Raw genomic sequence first — 19634 nt, forward strand, 5'->3', positions numbered from 1 at the left:
AAGTTTAGGTTTGTTTCTCATTCTGGGCCCTGATAAGGAAAGCTGTCAATGCCATTCAGCTGTTTCCATCATTAGCCCCTATCACCTCTGCATGCCCACCTTTCTCTGGTACCCCAGGGCACTCAAACTGGCTGCTTTGGCACCTTACCAGGAGTCTGAGGACCACCCCTAACATCCATGGGATTGAAGAGATGGCAACTGCTCTCAGAGACTGCAGGTCCCCGTGTGCAGTTTTCTCCATCTTGATTCAATCAGCATGGGACCTGTACAGCTCCATATTAAAGATGGCAGGCCGCACTGCAGAGCTCTGTAGGCCGGCCTTTCTTTAAGACAGGGACAAGAAAAGAACTAAGCTTATTAACGCATTATTTTTATACTTTGGTCTTTTCTGGGGCATTTGTTTATTTCCTTCTGCTTTCCTGTCTGAAGACCTCAGTCAGACCAAAAGAATAGCCTGAAAGGTCACTAGTAAAACTCCTTGGGAAAGGTTTTGCTCCCTGCTTTGTTCTCTGGGACCTCTGCTCCATCATGAGTTGTGCCTCTGTTTTCTGATAGGATTCAGCCACACCAGGTCTCTCTCAGGGTGCGTCTACACTGCCCACCTTACAGCGTGGCTGCGACAGCGCCGTGCCGCGGGCAGTGTAGACGCGCTCTATCGCCGGGAGAGAGCGCGCTCCGCAATAAGAAATAACCAGCCCAAACGAGGGGTGGTAGCTTTGTTGCTGGGAGCGGAAGCGCTGTCTGTCCTGGCACTTTTCAGCACTAAAATTTTTGCGGCTCAGGGCGGTGGGTTTTCCACACCCCTGAACGACTAAAGTTTTAGCGCTGAAAGTGGCAGTCCAGACGCAGCCTGAGTGATTTGTGTTCTCCTAGCACTTTTCTTATCCTTGGTGGTTTCAGTTCCGCCCAGCTTGGTGTGTGACACCTTTCAGACAGGCAAACTCAGCACTGTAGAGCCAGGGACTTGGAGGTGGGGATAGGGAGAGCCCCATTCAGGCTAATGACATGGTAATGGTTTACAGGCTTCCAAGAAGCTGTGTCCAGCCCTCCTGCGCTGGAATGGTAATCAGCTGGAGGTGGGGAAGTGGGGGTGGGGGAATATAAGGAGAAATGGGATGAGGGAGCAGGAATATCCTCTGTAAAATAATATGAAAATTCAAATATTCTAGTATGAGAAGGAGATGGAAAAAAATCTGAATGGGCTAGGTCGTCTATTGTATCCAGTTTGTGCTGGGTGCAGCAGAGAGAGGGAGCTGTGAGGGGCTACTCTGAACTCTCCCAGTTAGTAATAGTCCCCTGGGAATCATCCTCCTGCTGAAAATAGCTGGAGTGCAGTGTGCTCCAGTTGTGCCTCCTTTCAGGTGGGCTACAGGAAGAGTGGCATAGGAGCCAGTGGCATCAATCTATGCCTGCTGGCAATTCCTGTGCCAGGGGAATCCCAGCTTGAGTGGTGCAGTCAGTCTTTGCTTCCTTTATGCTGCTAAACTGCATGAGGGAGCAGAGTAGGCCAAGAGTATCTGACCCAGTGTTTATTGCCAAATGTGTTATGTCCAAGCATCTCTGGGGTAATCTGCACACCCCCTAGCTACAGCTATTGCTCTCAGTTCCTCCCCTTCCTGGCCTCTTTCAGGGTTTCCACTGCTCCCCTGAATTAAGATAAAGTGCAGAAAATTGTCATTTAGTTAAATTTGACTGGATGAAAATGGCCCCCCATGGAACAGGCTGGTCACTGCATGCTGGGGAGAGGTCAATAGCAAAGAGGTGGAAATATTCAGTGTGGTGGATTCCATCCTGATTGTTTTGGCTGTGTGGAGTGGCTGATAGCCACCTGCTGTGTGTTCGAACTTCTGAATCCATAGGGAGTGTGGGAGCTGTAGGCAGCCTGCCTTCTGTGGAGCTGACTAGATAGCTGACTTCCAGCTGGTACTGAAATGCTGCATTTAGCCTCAAGCTCTGTCTGTTTGTTTAGCAGGAGAAAAGGATCTCCTTAATTCCTCCTAGTAACAAACTCAGGTCCCCCCAGTGCTCTTGTTTAGACTGGGGTTTGGATCTTTCTGGTGTGGTGGAATGAGCCAGGAATTCCTGGCTTCTGTGTGAGTGGCTGTGCTCATCTAGTCCTAGTTCATGTTTGGGGTTTCAGAGTAACAGCTGTGTTAGTCTGTATTCGCAAAAAGAAAAGGAGTACTAGTGGCACCTTAGAGACTAACCAATTTATTTGAGCATAAGCTTTGTGAGCTACAGTTCACTTCATCGGATGCATACTGTGGAAAGTATAGAAGATCTTTTTATACACACAAAGCATGAAAAAATGGGTGTTTACCACTACAAAAGGTTTTCTCTCCCCCCACCCCACTCTCCTGCTGGTAATAGCTTATCTAAAGTGATCACTCTCCTTACAATGTGTATGATAATCAAGTTGGGCCATTTCCAGCACAAATCCAGGGTTTAACAAGAACGTGGGGGGGGGGGGGGGAAACAAGGGGAAATAGGTTACCTTGCATAATGACTTAGCCACTCCCAATCTCTATTCAAGCCTAAGTTAATTGTATCCAATTTGCAAATGAATTCCAATTCAACAGTCTCTCGCTGGAGTCTGGTTTTGAAGTTTTTTTGTTGTAATATCGCAACTTTCATGTCTGTAATCGCGTGACCAGAGAGACTGAAGTTGTTAACATTCATAAACCAGTCGGAGAACACTTCAGTCTCTCTGGTCACGCGATTACAGACATGAAAGTTGCGATATTACAACAAAAAAACTTCAAAACCAGACTCCAGCGAGAGACTGTTGAATTGGAATTCATTTGCAAATTGGATACAATTAACTTAGGCTTGAATAGAGATTGGGAGTGGCTAAGTCATTATGCAAGGTAACCTATTTTCCCTTGTTTTTTCCTACCCCCCCCCCACGTTCTTGTTAAACCCTGGATTTGTGCTGGAAATGGCCCAACTTGATTATCATACACATTGTAAGGAGAGTGATCACTTTAGATAAGCTATTACCAGCAGGAGAGTGGGGTGGGGGGAGAGAAAACCTTTTGTAGTGGTAAACACCCATTTTTTCATGCTTTGTGTGTATAAAAAGATCTTCTGTACTTTCCACAGTATGCATCCGATGAAGTGAGCTGTAGCTCACGAAAGCTTATGCTCAAATAAATTGGTTAGTCTCTAAGGTGCCACAAGTACTCCTTTTCTTTTTGTTTGGGGTTTGCTGTTAGCTGTGTTTGAGTCCACTCATAGTGGAGAGGAGAGACATTCCAGTTGCCTCAGCGAAGCGGCAGGAGGGCTCAGACGTACAATCCAAGAAAGGTAACGGGGTCAGACAAAGAAGTTACATATAACTAAGCAAAGGGTAAAAATTTCCAAAGGTGACTAGCACTTAGAAACCTCAGTCCCATTGAAAGTCAGTGTGAGTTAGGTTCCTAAAGTGCCTAAGTCACTTCTGGGGGGGGGAAATGGGACTTTTGCTCCTAACTCACTTATGCACTTCTGAAAACTGTACCTTTGTGTTCTACTGCCAGCATCTCTGTCAGACAGCGCAAGCTGAAAAGCAAAAGTAGGGGAGCTAGAATGCTCGGCGGTAGAAGAGACAACTCAGAAGCGTGGCAGGATATATATAAATGGGATTCTCTAGTACTTGGGATCTGAATTATTCAGGAAGGACAGATGAAGTCGTAGAAGTAGGGGAGGGCCACTGCACCCACAAGATTCCATAGTATCTGGTGAGATAGCAGTTCTGACTACAGAGCATCATGCATCGTGACCTGATTGGTACAAATGCCGAGTCAGAAGAATACAGACATATATCAGTTATATTGCATACCCCCAGGTCAGGCTACAGATAGCCCAAGAGGTGGAGAGAGGACAACATGCTTGCTCAAATAGCAATAATGAGGGGCTTCAGTTAGTTGATGTTAGCTGCTCCAAAGATGTTTATGTCCCTAGGAGTGGTGATCCAGCAGAGTAGGTGATCATTCATGCCTTGGGTCCACCAGATTTAGCAAATAGCCTTCTCAATTTTGCTCAAGTGCATTTCTAAATTGCCACTTCAGTCATTGGTGTCTCTCTCCAGTCTGACTGGTCTCCTAATTTGGTTGCAATCTAAAACATCCAGTAAGAATCAGGGTTCACTTAGGTAACTTATTAGCTTTACTAGTTCTCTGATCACAAATGTAATTGGTGAACAGTGGGATGCCCCCAACCATTGCACAGCTGGGGACTACATTGGCACTTTTCTCAGAGCCTCAGGTCTGTACACTGTGTTGGTATAAATCAACTGAGCTGGGCCCAGTACACAGATCGACAAAGCTCTATTGATGCCTCATCCACAACTCTCCCGAATGGATTCAGGCTCAGGAAGCCTTTACACCATTCCTGTGTGCTGCTTCACACCATGCTGCCCACTGATGTGGCCTGAGCACCTCTTCTTCCATCCAGAACGCACACTAATAGCCCAGCTTGACAGTGTGCAACTAATGGGACATCAGCATGGCTGAAAGAACAGGGCACCGTAATGAACAAGGCAGATACAACTGCTGCTGAACTGGCAAACGGACCTCGGAATTCCACAGAGGGAAATCTCACAGTCACGGGAGGTAGAACCAATCAGATGAGAGGGAAGCTTTGCCTAAGTTCTCATGCCTGCAAAAATTCCTGCTGGCAAAAGGTTCTGTTTCAACAAAACACTGCCCTTTTCAGAGTCAATGCAAGGAAAACCAAAGCTCTTGAGCCAGTGAATTGTCAAGTGTGCAGTCTCACGCCTTTGAGTTTTGTAACCTCCATGCTGCCATAACGGCCCTACTGGGGGATGTGGGAAGAGCACACAAGGTGAGGTTTAAGGATGGGTGTTGATTACTGTTGGAATGCCGCGTGTGCATGTGCGTTTGTGTACATGTACAGTTATGGAAGCCCATTAACAGACTATACTTTCTCTAGCAGTCTAGCATTAGAGAGGTTATTTTACCCCTGTAGTTGGCACTGATGCTGGAATCCTGTGTCCAGTTCTGGTGTCAACAATTCAACAAGGATGTGGATAAACTGGAAAGGGTTCAGAGAAGAGCCAAAAAAATGATTAAAGGATTAGAAAACCTGCCTTATAGTGATGGATTCAAGGAGCTCAATCTATTTAGTTTAACCAACAGAAAGTTAAGGAGTGACTTTATCACACTCTGTAAGTACCTACATGGGAAACAAATATTTGGTAATGGGCTTTTCAGTCTTTTCAGTCCTGAAGCTTGAGGATTGGTAACCCTTGAGACTGTATCCTACCAACTTGTAACTGCAGATGTCTCCGTGAGTGTTAGTTTTTACTCATCTAGGAACTTAAACACACCTTCTGAACATCAGTGCAAGTAGACTAGTTGCGTCCAGACAGAGCTTCAGTGCATTCCCTTTCTTGGTGAATCCTTCCTTTTTGGCTAGCAAGAGAAGAGCTCTGTTGACTGTGTTTCCTGTACAAATTCCCCAGATGTTTTCATTGCAGTGAAGTTGCTTTACATAAGTTCCTTCCAGAAGATGCCCTGGATTTCAAAAGGAGAAAACAGTTCTCCTCCCCAACTGCATCTGGGTGCTGGCTCCTCTTTAAACTGCAGACCTGCTCTTAGTGTCACATTAGTCTGACGGTATGTCTACACTGCAGTCAGAGGGGTGACTGCAGCATGTGTAGACATACCCAAGCTAGCTTTGATCTAGCTGGCTCCAAGAACAGTAGTAGTGAATCTGCAGCAACATGGGCTGCACAAGTCTTCCTGGGACCGTGGATATGGACTGAAGCAGCTAAGCCATGCTGCCGTGGCTATCTAGATCAGAGCTGACTCATGTATGTCTACACATGCTGCAGTCACATACCTGGAGTTAGAATAAACTCCTTGGAAGAGGGATCTTGTCATTTGATGGGTTCAGCAAACCATTACGTATACCAGCAAGATTCTGTCAACAACTCCTCAGAAGCAGAAGGTTCTCAAGACAGGTCCATTCTACAGCAAGAATAGGTCTGATTGAATAGTAGTGATAAAAGCGATTCAGTTAAACAGGTTAAACTTTGTGAATGGATTCAACTCTTATCTGCCAAAGCTGGCGTTTATCAGACGCAAGCCCAGCTGATATCAGAGCCACCCAGGGTTTGCCCCTAGTGTAGTTTTTAAACCTATTTAAGTTGGTGCAACCAATGTGTTTAGACAAGCCCTTAAATTCTGAATTACCTTCTCATGCCACACAAATGTTCCTGCCCGCTGTGCTCTTTTTGAATCTAGAGCTGCTCTCGCACCCGCTGCAGTTTGTCTAAGGCAGTTTGTGTTTGTTCTTTTCAGTATCCTGAGTTGAGCCAGGAGTCTGCGTCTCCGTTCGTCTATGTCTGCACTAATCCCCAGGAGATGATCGTGAAGTTTCCCATGAAAGGAAAACCCAAAATCTGTAAGTCATGGCACCCCACAGACACACCCCTCTCTCCCTTTCTGGCAGGCTATTGTCAGTTTTTGTCCTCCAGCTGTGCTTGCATTCTGTGTAGCTGTTCACAGGCTTTGATCCATAGGTGTTTGTTTAATAATGCAAACACATCTGTAGTAGCTTCCTCTTCAGTTCCCTTATCCCCAGCCGTTGCTTCCTTGAAAACACATGACTTCTCCCTTTCCCTTGCTAAGGCTCCTAGAGGCTTAAGACTCATCACATGGAAGTAGGAAACACATGTTTGCAGTTGATCTGTTTTTGGCACGACCACATGGAGCATGGCTGAGGATGCCAGGTTGTTTGATTTGATGATAAACCTTTGTAGCCAAAAGCATCCCTTAAAATAGGACAAGTAGCAAACTTACAGATCCCACCATGCTAGCCATGTGCATGAAGGGAATGGTGTCTCACTGGTACAGGGGTAATAGCACTCCTCTTCCACCTTCACAGACCTTGATTCAAGTCTCAACTTGCCATCAAAAGAGAACATGGCTTAGATGGGTCTTAGGCTAGTCCCTAGTAGACACTTGTCTGCATTACAAAATTGCCACCCAGTTTGGCTTGACTGGCTATCAGTATGGGACACCCAGGAGTGAAATAGCAAGAGGGTGCAGGTCTAGGCCGAACTACCTTGGCAGAGCTGTGAGGGACGCTGCAGAGCATCTGTCCACTCTATGCTTGCTAGTGCTGTAAGTCCCTTTTATGAGCAACCAACCATTCGCAGCTGCTGGTTATTACTGCCCATCCCTGTAAAGAGAATGGAAAAGGGGCGCAGCAGTTGGGGATCCTGCAGTCAGCTCTGGCCTTATTAGCATCATCCCCACTTCCCAGCCTTGGGAAGGGACCACACATGGTTCCAGGGGATGTGAAAAATTAATTTGACAGGCTCAGATCAGCATAAGCAAAACTAGTCTCTGCTCTTTGTTTCGCTAGCTGATCACTAGGTCTTCTTTCGAATTTGCAGTGTTTCACTGGGAGTAGTTAGACTCAGAAGCAGCAGGGTTTCTAGGGACTAGTTAACCTCCTCTGACGTACAGTCTGGAGTCTTTTCTCTCTCCATTGATTGAGAGGAACGTTTCCCTCCCTGTGGCTTTAGTCTGCCTTTCATTGGCTGTATGCGGACCGTTCTCCCCCACCGCATGTTTCCAGGGGGCAAGGTGGCTTTGTTTGGTTTATTTCCTTTTACGGGCACCAGCATCCTCATGTGGAAGGTGAGTGCTCTAACTCCTTGAGCAGCAATTCTGGTGGATGTATGTGGGAGTGAAAGGAGCTGTTTGTAACAGGGGCTTTTTGTGTTGCTGGAACATCCTTACAAGTGTGATTTATTTTGCCATCAGCTGCCTGACCCCAAGCCTGTCCAACCCTTCCCCTCTCTGATTCATTCTCTGCCCACACTCCCCGCACCTCCCTCCATCAAGCCACCTCTGGCAAGGAGGGTGCAGTGGCTGAGTGGAATGCTGATGTGCTCTGTGCAGTGTGGGCAGGGGCTGACTGCATCTCCACATACAAATGCCGGCTGCCACATCGTGTCCTTTGTGTTGTGACAGTTTCCTGCTTGAGAAGGGAGCAGTTTAACAGACTGGAAGGACGCCAGCTGGGCTTGAGGGTGTCTGAGTGTCCCACTCCCACTGCTGGCTTTGCCTTCCCTGACTCCTTCTGCACAGGATCTGTCATCAGGGTAAAGCAGAGCAGCAGCAGCCGTGATTCATGTTCCCCTTCAGCGGGGAGACAGTCATTCCGGGCCAGGCAGATGATATTGGTGACAAGTGTGGGAAGGAGTAGAGAACCTTTGAGCTTTCACCACAGTAATGCACTGTCATAACAGAGGCACGCTTCAGATCGGATACAATCAACCTCAAAAGCATAACGCCTCATGAGCCTTAAAACAAGGCCCTGAGTACGGGTCACTTTAGCATCCTCACCTGAGCACACTGACTTGCTACAGGGTCTCCTGTAAACCTCACTCAGCCAGGGACCCAAATGCCTGGAAGCATTCTCCCTGGAAACGAGACCCTAGTTTGATCAAACAGAAATGGGGCTTGTGCAGGAAAGGCTCCGTCTAATCCGTGCAGAGATCTGATCCTGATCACTGTGGTGTCCAAGTGCCTCCCAGGGGGATACAAATAGCAATAGCAATCTCTCTCCATCCCCAGATTGGAGAGGAAATAGCTCCATTGCTTGTGTGTGCTTGGGCAGGCGGTGTGGGCAAAACTCACTGAAGGAAAGCTGAGTTGGAGAAACACATTTTCTCTTAGTTTTGAGTGTAGGAGGCCTGTGCTCATCCTTAACTCTTGTGGCAGTGAGTTCCACAGTCTAGGCCCAGCTCCAGTAGAAGTCCTGCTGCCTGCATTTATGAGCTTCCCCCTGTTGGTCGGACATTCCAGTAGAACGCAGCTGTCCAGGAAGCTTTGGGGTTCAGACAGCAGAGGTTGCATGTGGGGCATTCCATGGATTCTGGAATGTGAGATAGAAAGGCATTTAATGACTTGATCAAGTTTTGAGAGAACCGGACTCCTGGTGCCTGTTCTTCGCTATTCACCTTTGACTTGTGCTTATCTCTGTCCTCGCTGCAGGTTACCCACTGGCTGACAATTTTTTAACTAGCTGATAGTGCTGGGTGTTTTCTTATCAGCCTGGTTTCTGGAGATAAGGAGAAGCAGTTGCACTTGAGACTAGTAAATGAAGTTGGTGCCAAATGTGAAGCCAAGATGTTCCAGGCTTGGCAGAGCTCTTGGCCATGTGAGATGGAAGCGTGTAGCTAAGTTTGTAGCTCCACTGCCGTTCTTCCTCTGTGAGGAGCCCTCCATTCGGTAACACGCTGGTCTGACATGGGAGGCTACTGGGCAGTCCGGCCACTGTGAGCTCACAACTGCTGAGACGTGTGGTGGCTAATCACGCTTTCCTTTCAGCCAGAGGTGACTCTAGGGCTGGGACAGCTGTTAGATGTGGCCTGTCACCAGAAGGAGAATGAGGGCAGTGCAGATTCCCTGCAGCAGTAGATCCTCCCAGCCCATGGCCACTCCAATTCCCCAAGCATGGTTTCACCTTGCTTCTGGCTCCGGTGATGGCTGCAAACCCTGGCAGAGGTGATCTGCGTGCTGGATACTACCATCAGCTGCTGACACCTTTTTGCAAATTCCTTTTTGCAGAAAAGTCCGTGCATCCCTATTCCCGGAAAGCTTCTGCTGGAGTGTAGATTGTCGCAGAGGACTGGCCAGACAACCAGACTTAGCCCAGAACCTAGGCCAAAGGAGGGGAAGCCAACTTCAGGGAGATTTAGGGTGACCTGAGAGAGAGAGGCAGGAGGAGGAAGCCTCTGGGATTTGATTCCTCCCATTATCGGTGGGAGGTTCTGAGCAAAGCTGCCTGGTGTGAACAAGAACCTCTCATGGTAGCCATGCATGTAGGTTCTCGCTGCTTTGCGCTGGAATTAGTAGGCCAGTTAGCCCAAGACACCATTGTTCCTTGGGCAGGCGCAGGGTTTATCTCTGGGGCGAGGGGAACTTCACCAGCCACTCCAGCACAAACCCAAGCAGCTTGCTGTGTTTTGGAGCTAGCCCTGAAATGTTAATAGCTAAACACATGGAAATGCACTTAGGACGGAAGAACCCCATGCACCGCTACAGACTAGGGACCAAATGGCTTGGCAGCAGTTCTGCAGAAAAGGACCTAGGGGTTACAGTGGACGAGAAGCTGGATATGAGTCAACTTCTTGTTGCCAAGAAGGCCAATGGCATTTTGGGATGTAGGGGCATTGCCAGCAGATCGAGGGACGTGATCGTTCCCCTCTATTCAACATTGGTGAGGCCTCATCTGGAGTACTGTGTCCAGTTTTGGGCCCCACACTACAAGAAGGATGTAGAAAAATTGGAAAACGTCCAGCGGAGGGCAACAAAAATGATTAGGGGACTGGAACACGTAACTTATGAGGAGAGGCTGAGGGAACTGGGATTGTTTAGTCTGCAGAAGAGAAGAATGAGGGGGGATTTAATAGCTGCTTTCAACTACCTGAGAGGTGGTTCCAAAGAGGGTGGATCTAGACTGTTCTCAGTGGTAGCTGATGACAGAACAAGGAGTAATGGTCTCAAGTTGCAGTGCGGGAGGTTTAGGTTGGATATTAGGAAAAACTTTTTCACTAGGAGGGTGGTGTAACACTGGAATGCGTTACCTAGGGAGGTGGTGGAATCTCCTTCCTTAGATATTTTTAAGGTCAGGCTTGACAAAGTCCTGGCTGGGATGATTTAGTTGGGGATTGGTCCTGCTTTGAGCAGGGGGTTGGACTAGATGACCTCCTGAGGTCCCTTCCAACCCTGATATTCTATGATTCTATGAAATGCGGGCAGCTGCCCCGGCCCGAGAAAGCCCCCACTGCTGAGGTGTAGCTCAGCTGCAGCAGCACGGCTCTTCCAGGGGGAGACACAGCTGGCCGTGTATGGTCCCATTTCCCAGTGGACATGCCCTTGTTGCCTGGAACAGTATCATACGTGTCCTGGGATGGTACCTTGATTAACCCCCAGAAGGGAGATGGAGTAACCCGGAGAGTGGAGTGCATGTCAGCTCTGGCTCCTTGGCCTGTTCCCCAGCCCCTCTCCCAGTGCAGTTCTGCCTGTTGTGTTCCTTGCACTCCAGGGCAGGGTTTGTTTCTTTGCTTTTAAGGGCGCTCATGCCTGCAGTTGCTATTCGACCAGGTAACTGCCCTTTATCTACCAGTCTTCAATAGCACCTGTCCTAGCCAGAAGCCCTTAGCTGCTCGCAGACAGGCTGGTAGAACTGCCTGACATCTCCATGCTGCTTAGAGCTCCCTCTAGAGGCAGCCACAAGCACCTGCGCCTTTGTGCCGCGCCTCTGAACCACAGTGGGCATGCTCAGTTCTGCCAGTCGGAGCACCGCTGGGACAGCCGCTTGTGTCTGCAGGCAGACGGAGCTGACCCCACGGATGGCGCTAATGAGTTACTGCTGGTTATGGATGAGCGTGTTTAAAGTCAGCTTGTGCTGTGACAGAGCTGAGATCAGTGCAGGCTGCTTCCCCCTGACGAATTGCTCTGTCTGTGGAGCAATGGTCAGGGGCTCTGCAGCACATTGATTAAGGAATACAAATGGCAGCGGAGAATGTGTACAGCAGCTATAAAAGCCAAAGACAAGCTCTGTATTTGCAAAGGGTGGGACCCGCCACCATGCAGAACCCTGCGGGGCGGGGTTGTGACTCTACACGGTGAGATGAATGTTAGTGCGAGGGGTGGTGCAGTCCTGGGACCAGGGAGGAGGGGGCCTGGGGTAGACAGCATGGCCTTGTTCGGAGGCGCTGTTGTCGCCCAGCGCTGAAGCTGGCTGGTCAGCAGGGGGAAGCAATGCTCATTCAGAGGAGCCAGTCAGTGCTGGGGAGTGAGAGAACGGTTGCCATTCAGGCTGGGATGATGTCGTGCATCCTCCATCAGTCTGACAGGGATCAAAGAAGATACGTAGAGCCATCAACCCCGTGGCCCTCTCTGGAGTGAGCACGGCAGCTTAGGAGGGCTCCCTGTTTCTCTCCCGCTGTTGCATGGTGGGTGGGCAGGGGGTGGAGCTAAGTGCGCCTCCCCTAGAAAGCTAGGGCAGAGATTGAGACCATATGGGATTATCCTAACTGGTGGTGGTGCCCCAGTTCGTGGAAGGGTCTCAGGGCACTGCCCTGGGCGGGGCTGTCAGTGTGATATGTGATGATGTACCGACCCATTTGTGTACCACTGTAAATTTGCAGTGGGCACCCTCCCCTCACCTACAAACAAGGGCCTCCATGGCAGGAGGGAAACCAGCCCTTGCCACATGCATTGCTTTGGAGAGAGTGACATGGAAGGGAAGACGTGGATTGAAAGTAAGGGGAAAGAGGGGGATGGGCATGACCCAGGGAGGCAAACATTTGCCCCTGCACTCTGGGCTCCAGCTTGCTCCCCCCCAGTGCCTCTGCATGAGCCCTTGGCCTGAATAGGGTCTGTGCTTCAGTTACTGGATCAGGTTTGTTAATGGCCTGCCCCTGCCTTCATGCTGGGGAAGGGAAGCTGGAAGCACAGTGCCTGGCAGGCTGGGAATCATGGTAGAGCCTCTGTCAGGGCCGTAGCCCGTCTGCCAGCAAAGCCCAAGGAAGGCAGTGTTGGCTCTGGGTCCTGCTGCTGCCAGCGGGGTGCAGCTGTCTGTGAGCCTGCTTGTTCACAATTGCTGGCCCCCTCTGCTCCCAGGAGGGAGGCGGGGCATGCTAGAGATGTGCTTCCCATTAGTCTATTCTGGCTGCAGCCCAGAGAGGCCCCTTGGCTGGGCTTTACACTTGGGAGCCCTGCAGGCTTCAAACTCTGACCTCTCCCACTTGGCAGTAGGGCAGTCATGCAGGGCTCCAGTCTGCTCTTCTCTGCTTCTTCAGGTCACTGCCCTCATTCAGCAGGGGCTCTGCTCTGACGGGGCCACTGGGCCAGCACACAGGGATGTCTCTCCTGCACAGAGTTTGGAGAAGATACCTGGGTACGAGTGTTTCCTTAAAACATGTCATATCACACCAGTGAGCAGCACGATCTGTTTCTTCCCAGCAGCGGCGGGAGCAATGGATGTTAATTTCCCCTCCTCTTTGCTGAAACCCCCCCAGGATTTCTTTTCTGCGTGGTGCACAGTGCCTCCCCTCTCTCTGTGTCACGCCTGCAGAGCGAAGGGATGAGTTTGGAAATGCCTGGCTTCTGAAGCAGGATAATTGAATGTGACAGGAACACACTAACTAGGAGACCTCGCTGCCTCCAGCTGATTTGCATTGCAAATGATGCTTAAAAATAAAGTGATGAGATGTTCTGTTGTTTTTTTTCCCTTTCTCCCCCCCTCTACAGGGAAACTGGATTCAAAGATTCATCAGGGAGCAAAGAAGGGGTTAATGAAGCAGAAGGAGATTGTTTGAACTCCCCACCCACCAGGAGCCCAGCCCAGCTGCTCTTCCCCTGCCTGGGAGCAGAGAGGAGGTGGAAGGTTCTGAAAGGCAGGTGCTTCCAGGGGGACGGAGAGGAGAGCGTTGTTAAAATATGACTGTTGTATTCCAAGGCCATTAAACGAGGAGAGCCTTGTGCCTCGCTCTCTACGTGCACAGAACCCAGTCAGTCTGGCAGCTTGGAGTTTCCGGGTGGAATCCTGAGTCTTAAAAGACCTCTGGGGCTTTGGCTGCAGAGGCTGGTCTGATGGCAAGCTCAATGGAGTGCTGGCATCTGGTTCCGTCTGCTGGGGCATGGCACTCAAAGCACGCCCCGGACTGGGTCAGAGGATTCGGAAACAGGCCAACGTCAGCCAGCAGCTCCGAGCTGGCTCAGCCCTGGTGGTGTCAGTCTCCGCTCCCTGGGCAGCTAGGGGACGAGAGACTGTGACTCCAGGTCCATTGGCCAGAGCGGGTCAGGCACGTCACAGCACCAGGCTCTCAGGAGTTGTGCTGCAGCTGCTCACAGAGAGGCTTTGGCAGCAGTTCCTGCTGGAGCTGCCCAACGCCGCCTTGGCATGCAGTGCGCTCTGTTATAGCAGGAGACGTACTTGTCAAAAAGGAGCAAAGTAGGATGGGGCTGAATGTCATAAAGCCGGGCCGGGCCCCATCCCCGAGCCCCATCCCTGCCTCTGCCGAGCGCAGACCAGAGGAGGAGCTGTGGGAGGGGAAAGGTGAACTCGATGCTCTGCCCCCTCTTGCTCAGAGCTTTATTTGCGAGGCTGCTCCCCTGAGCGATTAGTAGCAGCTTTTGGCGTCTTCAGCAGCTGGCCAGCCTTCAGTCTCTGCTCTGCTTTTATTCCAACCAGCTGCCTGCCCGTGAGAGCTGGCTCGCCTCCAGTAGCTGCGTGCATGACTTGGAAAAAAACCGCCCCCTGTGTTAGGAGTAAGATTGATTCTCCCTGTCTTTAATCCTTCATATTCAGCATCTCTGTGTAGTGACATGCCTCTGTGCGTTGGTGCTCACTGGGCTGTGTGCCTGCCATGCTGCGTTGCTCCAGGCGCCTTTTCAACACGCCCTAAGTGTTACTGATTCCCAGCCGAACTTCCCCCCCCCCCACATTCCAACGACGACAGCGCTAACCCGGAGCGATGTCACTTCGCATCGCCATGCTGGGCAGAGCAGCAAATCCCCCGGGAGGAGCGCCAGAGTCCCAAGGTTCAGATGCATTCAGTTCATTATGCGGATAATGGTTAAGTTGCCCTGATCCTGCTGCTCTGTTTGTCTGTTACCACAACACACCGGGAGCCAGGAGGGCTTGGAGCATTCTCAGCAGAAGGCCCAGCGCATCACTTCAGTATTCGGGAGGTGAGCAGCCGGAGCCATAGGCAGTCTCAGCTAGAAGGGAATTAGCTCAGGCGACATGCAAATGCCATCCTCAGCCCCATCTCCTGGCTCATCCTTTGCTGGGTTTGTGTTGTGTGTGTCACTCTGTGTCTGAGCTTCTGTCTCTGGTTGTTGTGGAGTCAAGTACATGTAGATCTCAGCCAAGGTGTCCAAGCTCTGCTCTGCCTGGAGCTGGCTCTGAGGTTACTGCAGGGAAGCTGCTATTCCCTAGGATGGGGAGAAACGGGGGGGTTTCTTCCTTCCTTCTGCAGCTGGTCCTGCCCAGCCTGAGAAATTCCCCCTTCCCATCCTGGCCTTGCTCACCCATTGGTAAAATCCCTCCAGCTGGACGTTGGCCCCAGGCCCTTCCTCCCGACCTGGCAGCCCTGCACCCTCATGCTAACTGCTTTCTTGGTAACTGTTTCTCCTCCAGAGGCAGCTATGGCCTCCACTCCAGTCAGGGCCCCTGTTTGCTGGATGCTGCCCAAACCTCACCTGCTGCCTGCCCCAAAGTATCTGTGCTCTAAGATTAAGCCAAGCATCTCCAGGGACTGCAGAGATCTGAGCTGGAGGTGGAGGGGTGGATCAGAGGGGTTGAGAGGCAGTTGCTCTGTAGTGATTGGGGATAGACAGCTGATGGGCCTGTGAAAGGAGGAGAGACTCACCTGTACTGGCTGAGATATAGACTGCTCTGGTGGTAGATGCAGGAGATCTGGTGCCCTGCAGCACCCTGCACTGACTCTCTGGGTGTATGTGGTTAATACAGCTCTCACGAGGTGGTGTGTTGCTTCCAGAACAGGCCTAGACCAGCCCCCAGTGGACTACGTGCTGAGCAGCTCAAGCGTTGGTGAAGAACTCTGGGAGGCTATTCGGGGATGCAGCATGACTCCATGGGGAGCAGCCGAGCAAGCCCCGCTGCTGCTCTGGCCTATGCTGCTTCCCGCTGTGCTTGCCATTTATGAGTCCTTGAGTCTAGCGGTAAAGGTGGCAAATCGCCTCCCCACTGGCTGTGCTGGGCTCTGGCCCCTATCCCTGGCTCTAGCTTGGGCAGGTCATGTGGTCTCTGGGTGCCTCTGCTTTCCTATTTGTAAAGTGGGGCTAGTGCCCCACTCAGGGGTGTGGGAAGGCTCAATGGGCCAGCGAGGGATCTCACAAACCAAGGGGAGCCAGCCTGCCCTCTAGTCTGCGGCCTCAGCTGCACTGGAGTAGTTATGGGCATGGGCCGCGGTTCTGGGGTGAAGTGTGGACAGGCCGGTTTGCACCCCGTGAAGCCCTGGGCTCCCCAAGGCACTGACAGGGGCCAGCTTGTGTCCAGGGTGGACATGGGGCCCCTGCCTTGGGCCTCAGTCTGTGCTGGCCTCTTGACCATCCCTTGGGCGTGTCCATCCCATAGCAAGGATCTGACCTGCCCCTGCCCCACTATTGCCCTACAGGACTGTGCAAACTCCTCTAGGAGACAGTGCTCTGCCCTGATTCCGCCACCCCCATCTGGGGCGGGCACCTGGTCCCATCTGTACTTCACCAGCCTCACACACAACCCCCACCAGTGCCGCACCCGCAGCCGACTGAGTGTTACCTGGCAGCCAGCGAGTTCCCCCACAGCACAGCCTGCCTGCCCATCCCCAGCTCCTTGGTGAGGGCAGAAAGGGAGCCAAGGCTGGCATGAGGTTTGGGGGTGCTGCCTTGGGGTGGGGGTGCTGCTCACGGTTTTTCCATGCAAGCAGCCTATGCTCTCGCTCCCATCTGGTACCCCCAGGTCCGTGGTGCAGCCCAGCTCCTGAGTGGTGGCTGAATTTCGATGCTGAGGGAAGTGAGCCTTGTCTAGGCAGGTAATGTACGTGCCAAGCCACGCCATCCAGCCCAGTGCAGGAAGTTAGAGCAGAACTGGGCACTATGACTGCAAAGGCTGAAAGGTACTTGGGGATTGGAGCCAAGATTCCCAGCCCTTCCCCTCCCCAGGCCCCTCTCGGGCTGTATGTTGGTTGCTGGCCCCCCTTCTCCCTATACATACAGAGCCGTGTGCCACCTGCAGCCTGTTCTCACACAGCTCCCCTGGGCCGGTGGGAGATCCAGGTGAGAATCACCTCTTGGGGCCAGCTTCTGCTCTGACCCACTCAGTGCCCCCAGCCTGGAGCCAGCAGAGGCACTGGAACAAATCAGAGCAGGACATGGAGTGTTCCTTGGATCTCTTCCTGGATTTGCTCGCCTTAGTCACAGCCCTCCACTGCCCCAGGGAGCTGGGCTAACTAGGAGATCAGGATCTTTCCATCTCCAGGACTGAATTTTCCCTATCTTCCTCCTGCACCCACTCACTTGGCTGCTATCTCCCCCCACCCCCATCCCTTCTCTCGTCTCAGCCATGCAAGAGCCTTCTCCTCTGCTGTTCTCCGGGGCAGCCTCCTTGAGTGCGCAGCCGTAGCAGCTCTCCCCCTTGTTTCAAATCTGCCCTGCAAGGCACCCCTCGTGCCCTATCAAAGTCCCTCCCACAAGTTAATTTATTCATGATGTCCTTCATTTCCCCATGTTTTACAACGCACATGATCTTGTCTGAAGCCAGCTTGGCTCCAGTTTGTATGAAAGAGCCTATAGCGAATAAAGTGGCTTTGCCTTCTTTATGTTACTGGTGGTGGTGTGGGAGGTGCAGTGCACTAGCATTTAGACAACCCCAGCTGTGATCAGCAACTCCTTGTGCCAGGCCCTGCGCCGATACGCAGCAGGTCCCTGGCCTCAAACGCTTACAGTTTCAAGCGACAGGATGAGAGGAAAATGCCCAGAAACCAAAGGTGATGTGTCTAAGATCACAGTGGCAGAGCTCAAGATGGCTGTAGGTCACATGATTTCCAGTCCCCGACCTACCCCCTAGTAGTAACTGCTGCTACTTCTAACTCCTTATGGGTATTCCAGTGGTGCCCAGATACCTGCCTGGCCTCTGGGCCCCACTGTTATCTCACAGCCACAGGGACTAGCTCCCAGCTGGGTGGCAGCTTTCTGAGGCCACATAGGCTGCTTGCCCGTTCTTATTGCATTGACCAGCTACTGTGCGATTGCAATAGATGCAACCCCTCTGGCTGGCGCATGCCCATTTCCTGCTGCCAGAAGTCCCTCACCCCACTGGCCTTTGACATTACAAGCCAGTGCTTGAGAGAGGGGGTTGGGGGTGAAAGTCCTTTGGGTGCGGTGGCGAAGAAAGGCCAAGCCAAAGTGAGAGGGAGCAGATATCAGGCACTGCTGAGCCGTGAGCCTGGCACCAGCCCCTGTAAGAAACACCCCTGGGACAGGAAGATCAAGGAGCCCCTGTGATGTGAAATTAACCCAAGGTCCTAGACTGACTCCCTGGAGCAGGTTAGACTGTGGGGGGCACAGTCCACTAACAACCCTTGATCTTCTAGTGCTTTCCAGCTATAGATCTCAAACGGCTTTACAGGTGGGGAAACTGAAACACAGAGCAGGAAAGTGGCTTGACCAGGCTCACCCAGCAGGCTAATGCAACAGCCAGGAATTGAACCCAGGCCAGGGCCCCACCCACTAAACCAAATTGTCTCCCCATCCAAATTGCCTCGTGGCTGCCAGCAGTTGCTGTTGAAGTGCTGGTCTTGTGCATGGTGCTGCATAAGACGTAGAAGAGGAGCCAGTGTTTCCCCCAAAACTTACAGACTTCACAGATGGTCAGCTCAAAATACACTGCCAGCCCCAGGGAGAGACTGCACTGAGGGAGAAGGGCTGTGGGAAGGGGCTGCAGCGCGAAGGTGATGCTCCAAAACTTTGGCAAACTGAAGTACTAGCAACCAGAGCACAGTGTGTGCTGGGGGCGGGGAGGAGAGTGTGATGCCTGAGGCCATCTACTTCCCTTGTTTGTATCAGGCTGCTGAGTTCCACCTCCTTGCTCTCCTGAGGGGCTCACCTTCCCTGGGGGCCCCTGCTCTGCCTCTGGGGTCAGCAGGGATAACAGTCCAGTGAGACTGAGTAACCCCTCTGGCTGAGGCTACAGCAGCCCTTGGGTGCTATGAGTATCTTAGAATCATAGAATCATAGAATATCAGGGTTGGAAGGGACCCCAGAAGGTCATCTAGTCCAACCCCCTGCTCAAAGCAGGACCAAATCCCAGTTAAATCATCCCAGCCAGGGCTTTGTCAAGCCTGACCTTAAAAATATCTAAGGAAGGAGATTCTACCACCTCCCTAGGTAACGCATTCCAGTGTTTCACCACCCTCTTAGTGAAAAAGTTTTTCCTAATATCCAATCTAAACCTCCCCCACTGCAACTTGAGACCATTACTCCTCGTTCTGTCATCTGCTACCATTGAGAACAGTCTAGAGCCATCCTCTTTGGAACCCCCTTTCAGGTAGTTGAAAGCAGCTATCAAATCCCCCCTCATTCTTCTCTTCTGCAGGCTAAACAATCCCAGCTCCCTCAGCCTCTCCTCATAACTCATGTGTTCCAGACCCCTAATCATTTTTGTTGCCCTTCGCTGGACTCTCTCCAATTTATCCACATCCTTCTTGAAGTGTGGGGCCCAAAACTGGACACAGTACTCCAGATGAGGCCTCACCAATGTTGAATAGAGGGGAACGATCACGTCCCTCGATCTGCTCGCTATGCCCCTACTTATACATCCCAAAATGCCATTGGCCTTCTTGGCAACAAGGGCACACTGCTGACTCATATCCAGCTTCTCGTCCACTGTCACCCCTAGGTCCTTTTCCGCAGAACTGCTGCCTAGCCATTCGGTCCCTAGTCTGTAGCTGTGCATTGGGTTCTTCCGTCCTAAGTGCAGGACCCTGCACTTATCCTTATTGAACCTCATCAGATTTCTTTTGGCCCAATCCTCCAATTTGTCTAGGTCCTTCTGTATCCTATCCCTCCCCTCCAGCGTATCTACCACTCCTCCCA

The 19634-nt window shown here is 51.4% G+C and overlaps 1 protein-coding gene across 2 annotated transcripts in view; it reads left to right on the forward strand.

Annotated features, from left to right (window-relative positions):
- The window catches only part of TRIP4 (thyroid hormone receptor interactor 4), a 51938-nt gene extending 38399 nt beyond the window's left edge, over window positions 1-13539 (forward strand). For both annotated transcript variants that reach the window (XM_048866501.2, XM_048866499.2), the window contains 2 exons: window positions 6306-6408; window positions 13284-13539. In XM_048866501.2, coding sequence (XP_048722458.2) covers window positions 6306-6408; window positions 13284-13351 — 171 coding nt within the window. In that variant the 3' untranslated portion in view covers window positions 13352-13539. The remainder of the gene's footprint in view (window positions 1-6305; window positions 6409-13283) is intronic.
- The last annotated feature ends 6095 nt before the right edge of the window (window positions 13540-19634 follow it).

This window comes from Caretta caretta, chromosome 10 (assembly GCF_965140235.1).
Source record: "Caretta caretta isolate rCarCar2 chromosome 10, rCarCar1.hap1, whole genome shotgun sequence".
Classification (NCBI taxonomy): domain Eukaryota; kingdom Metazoa; phylum Chordata; order Testudines; family Cheloniidae; genus Caretta; species Caretta caretta.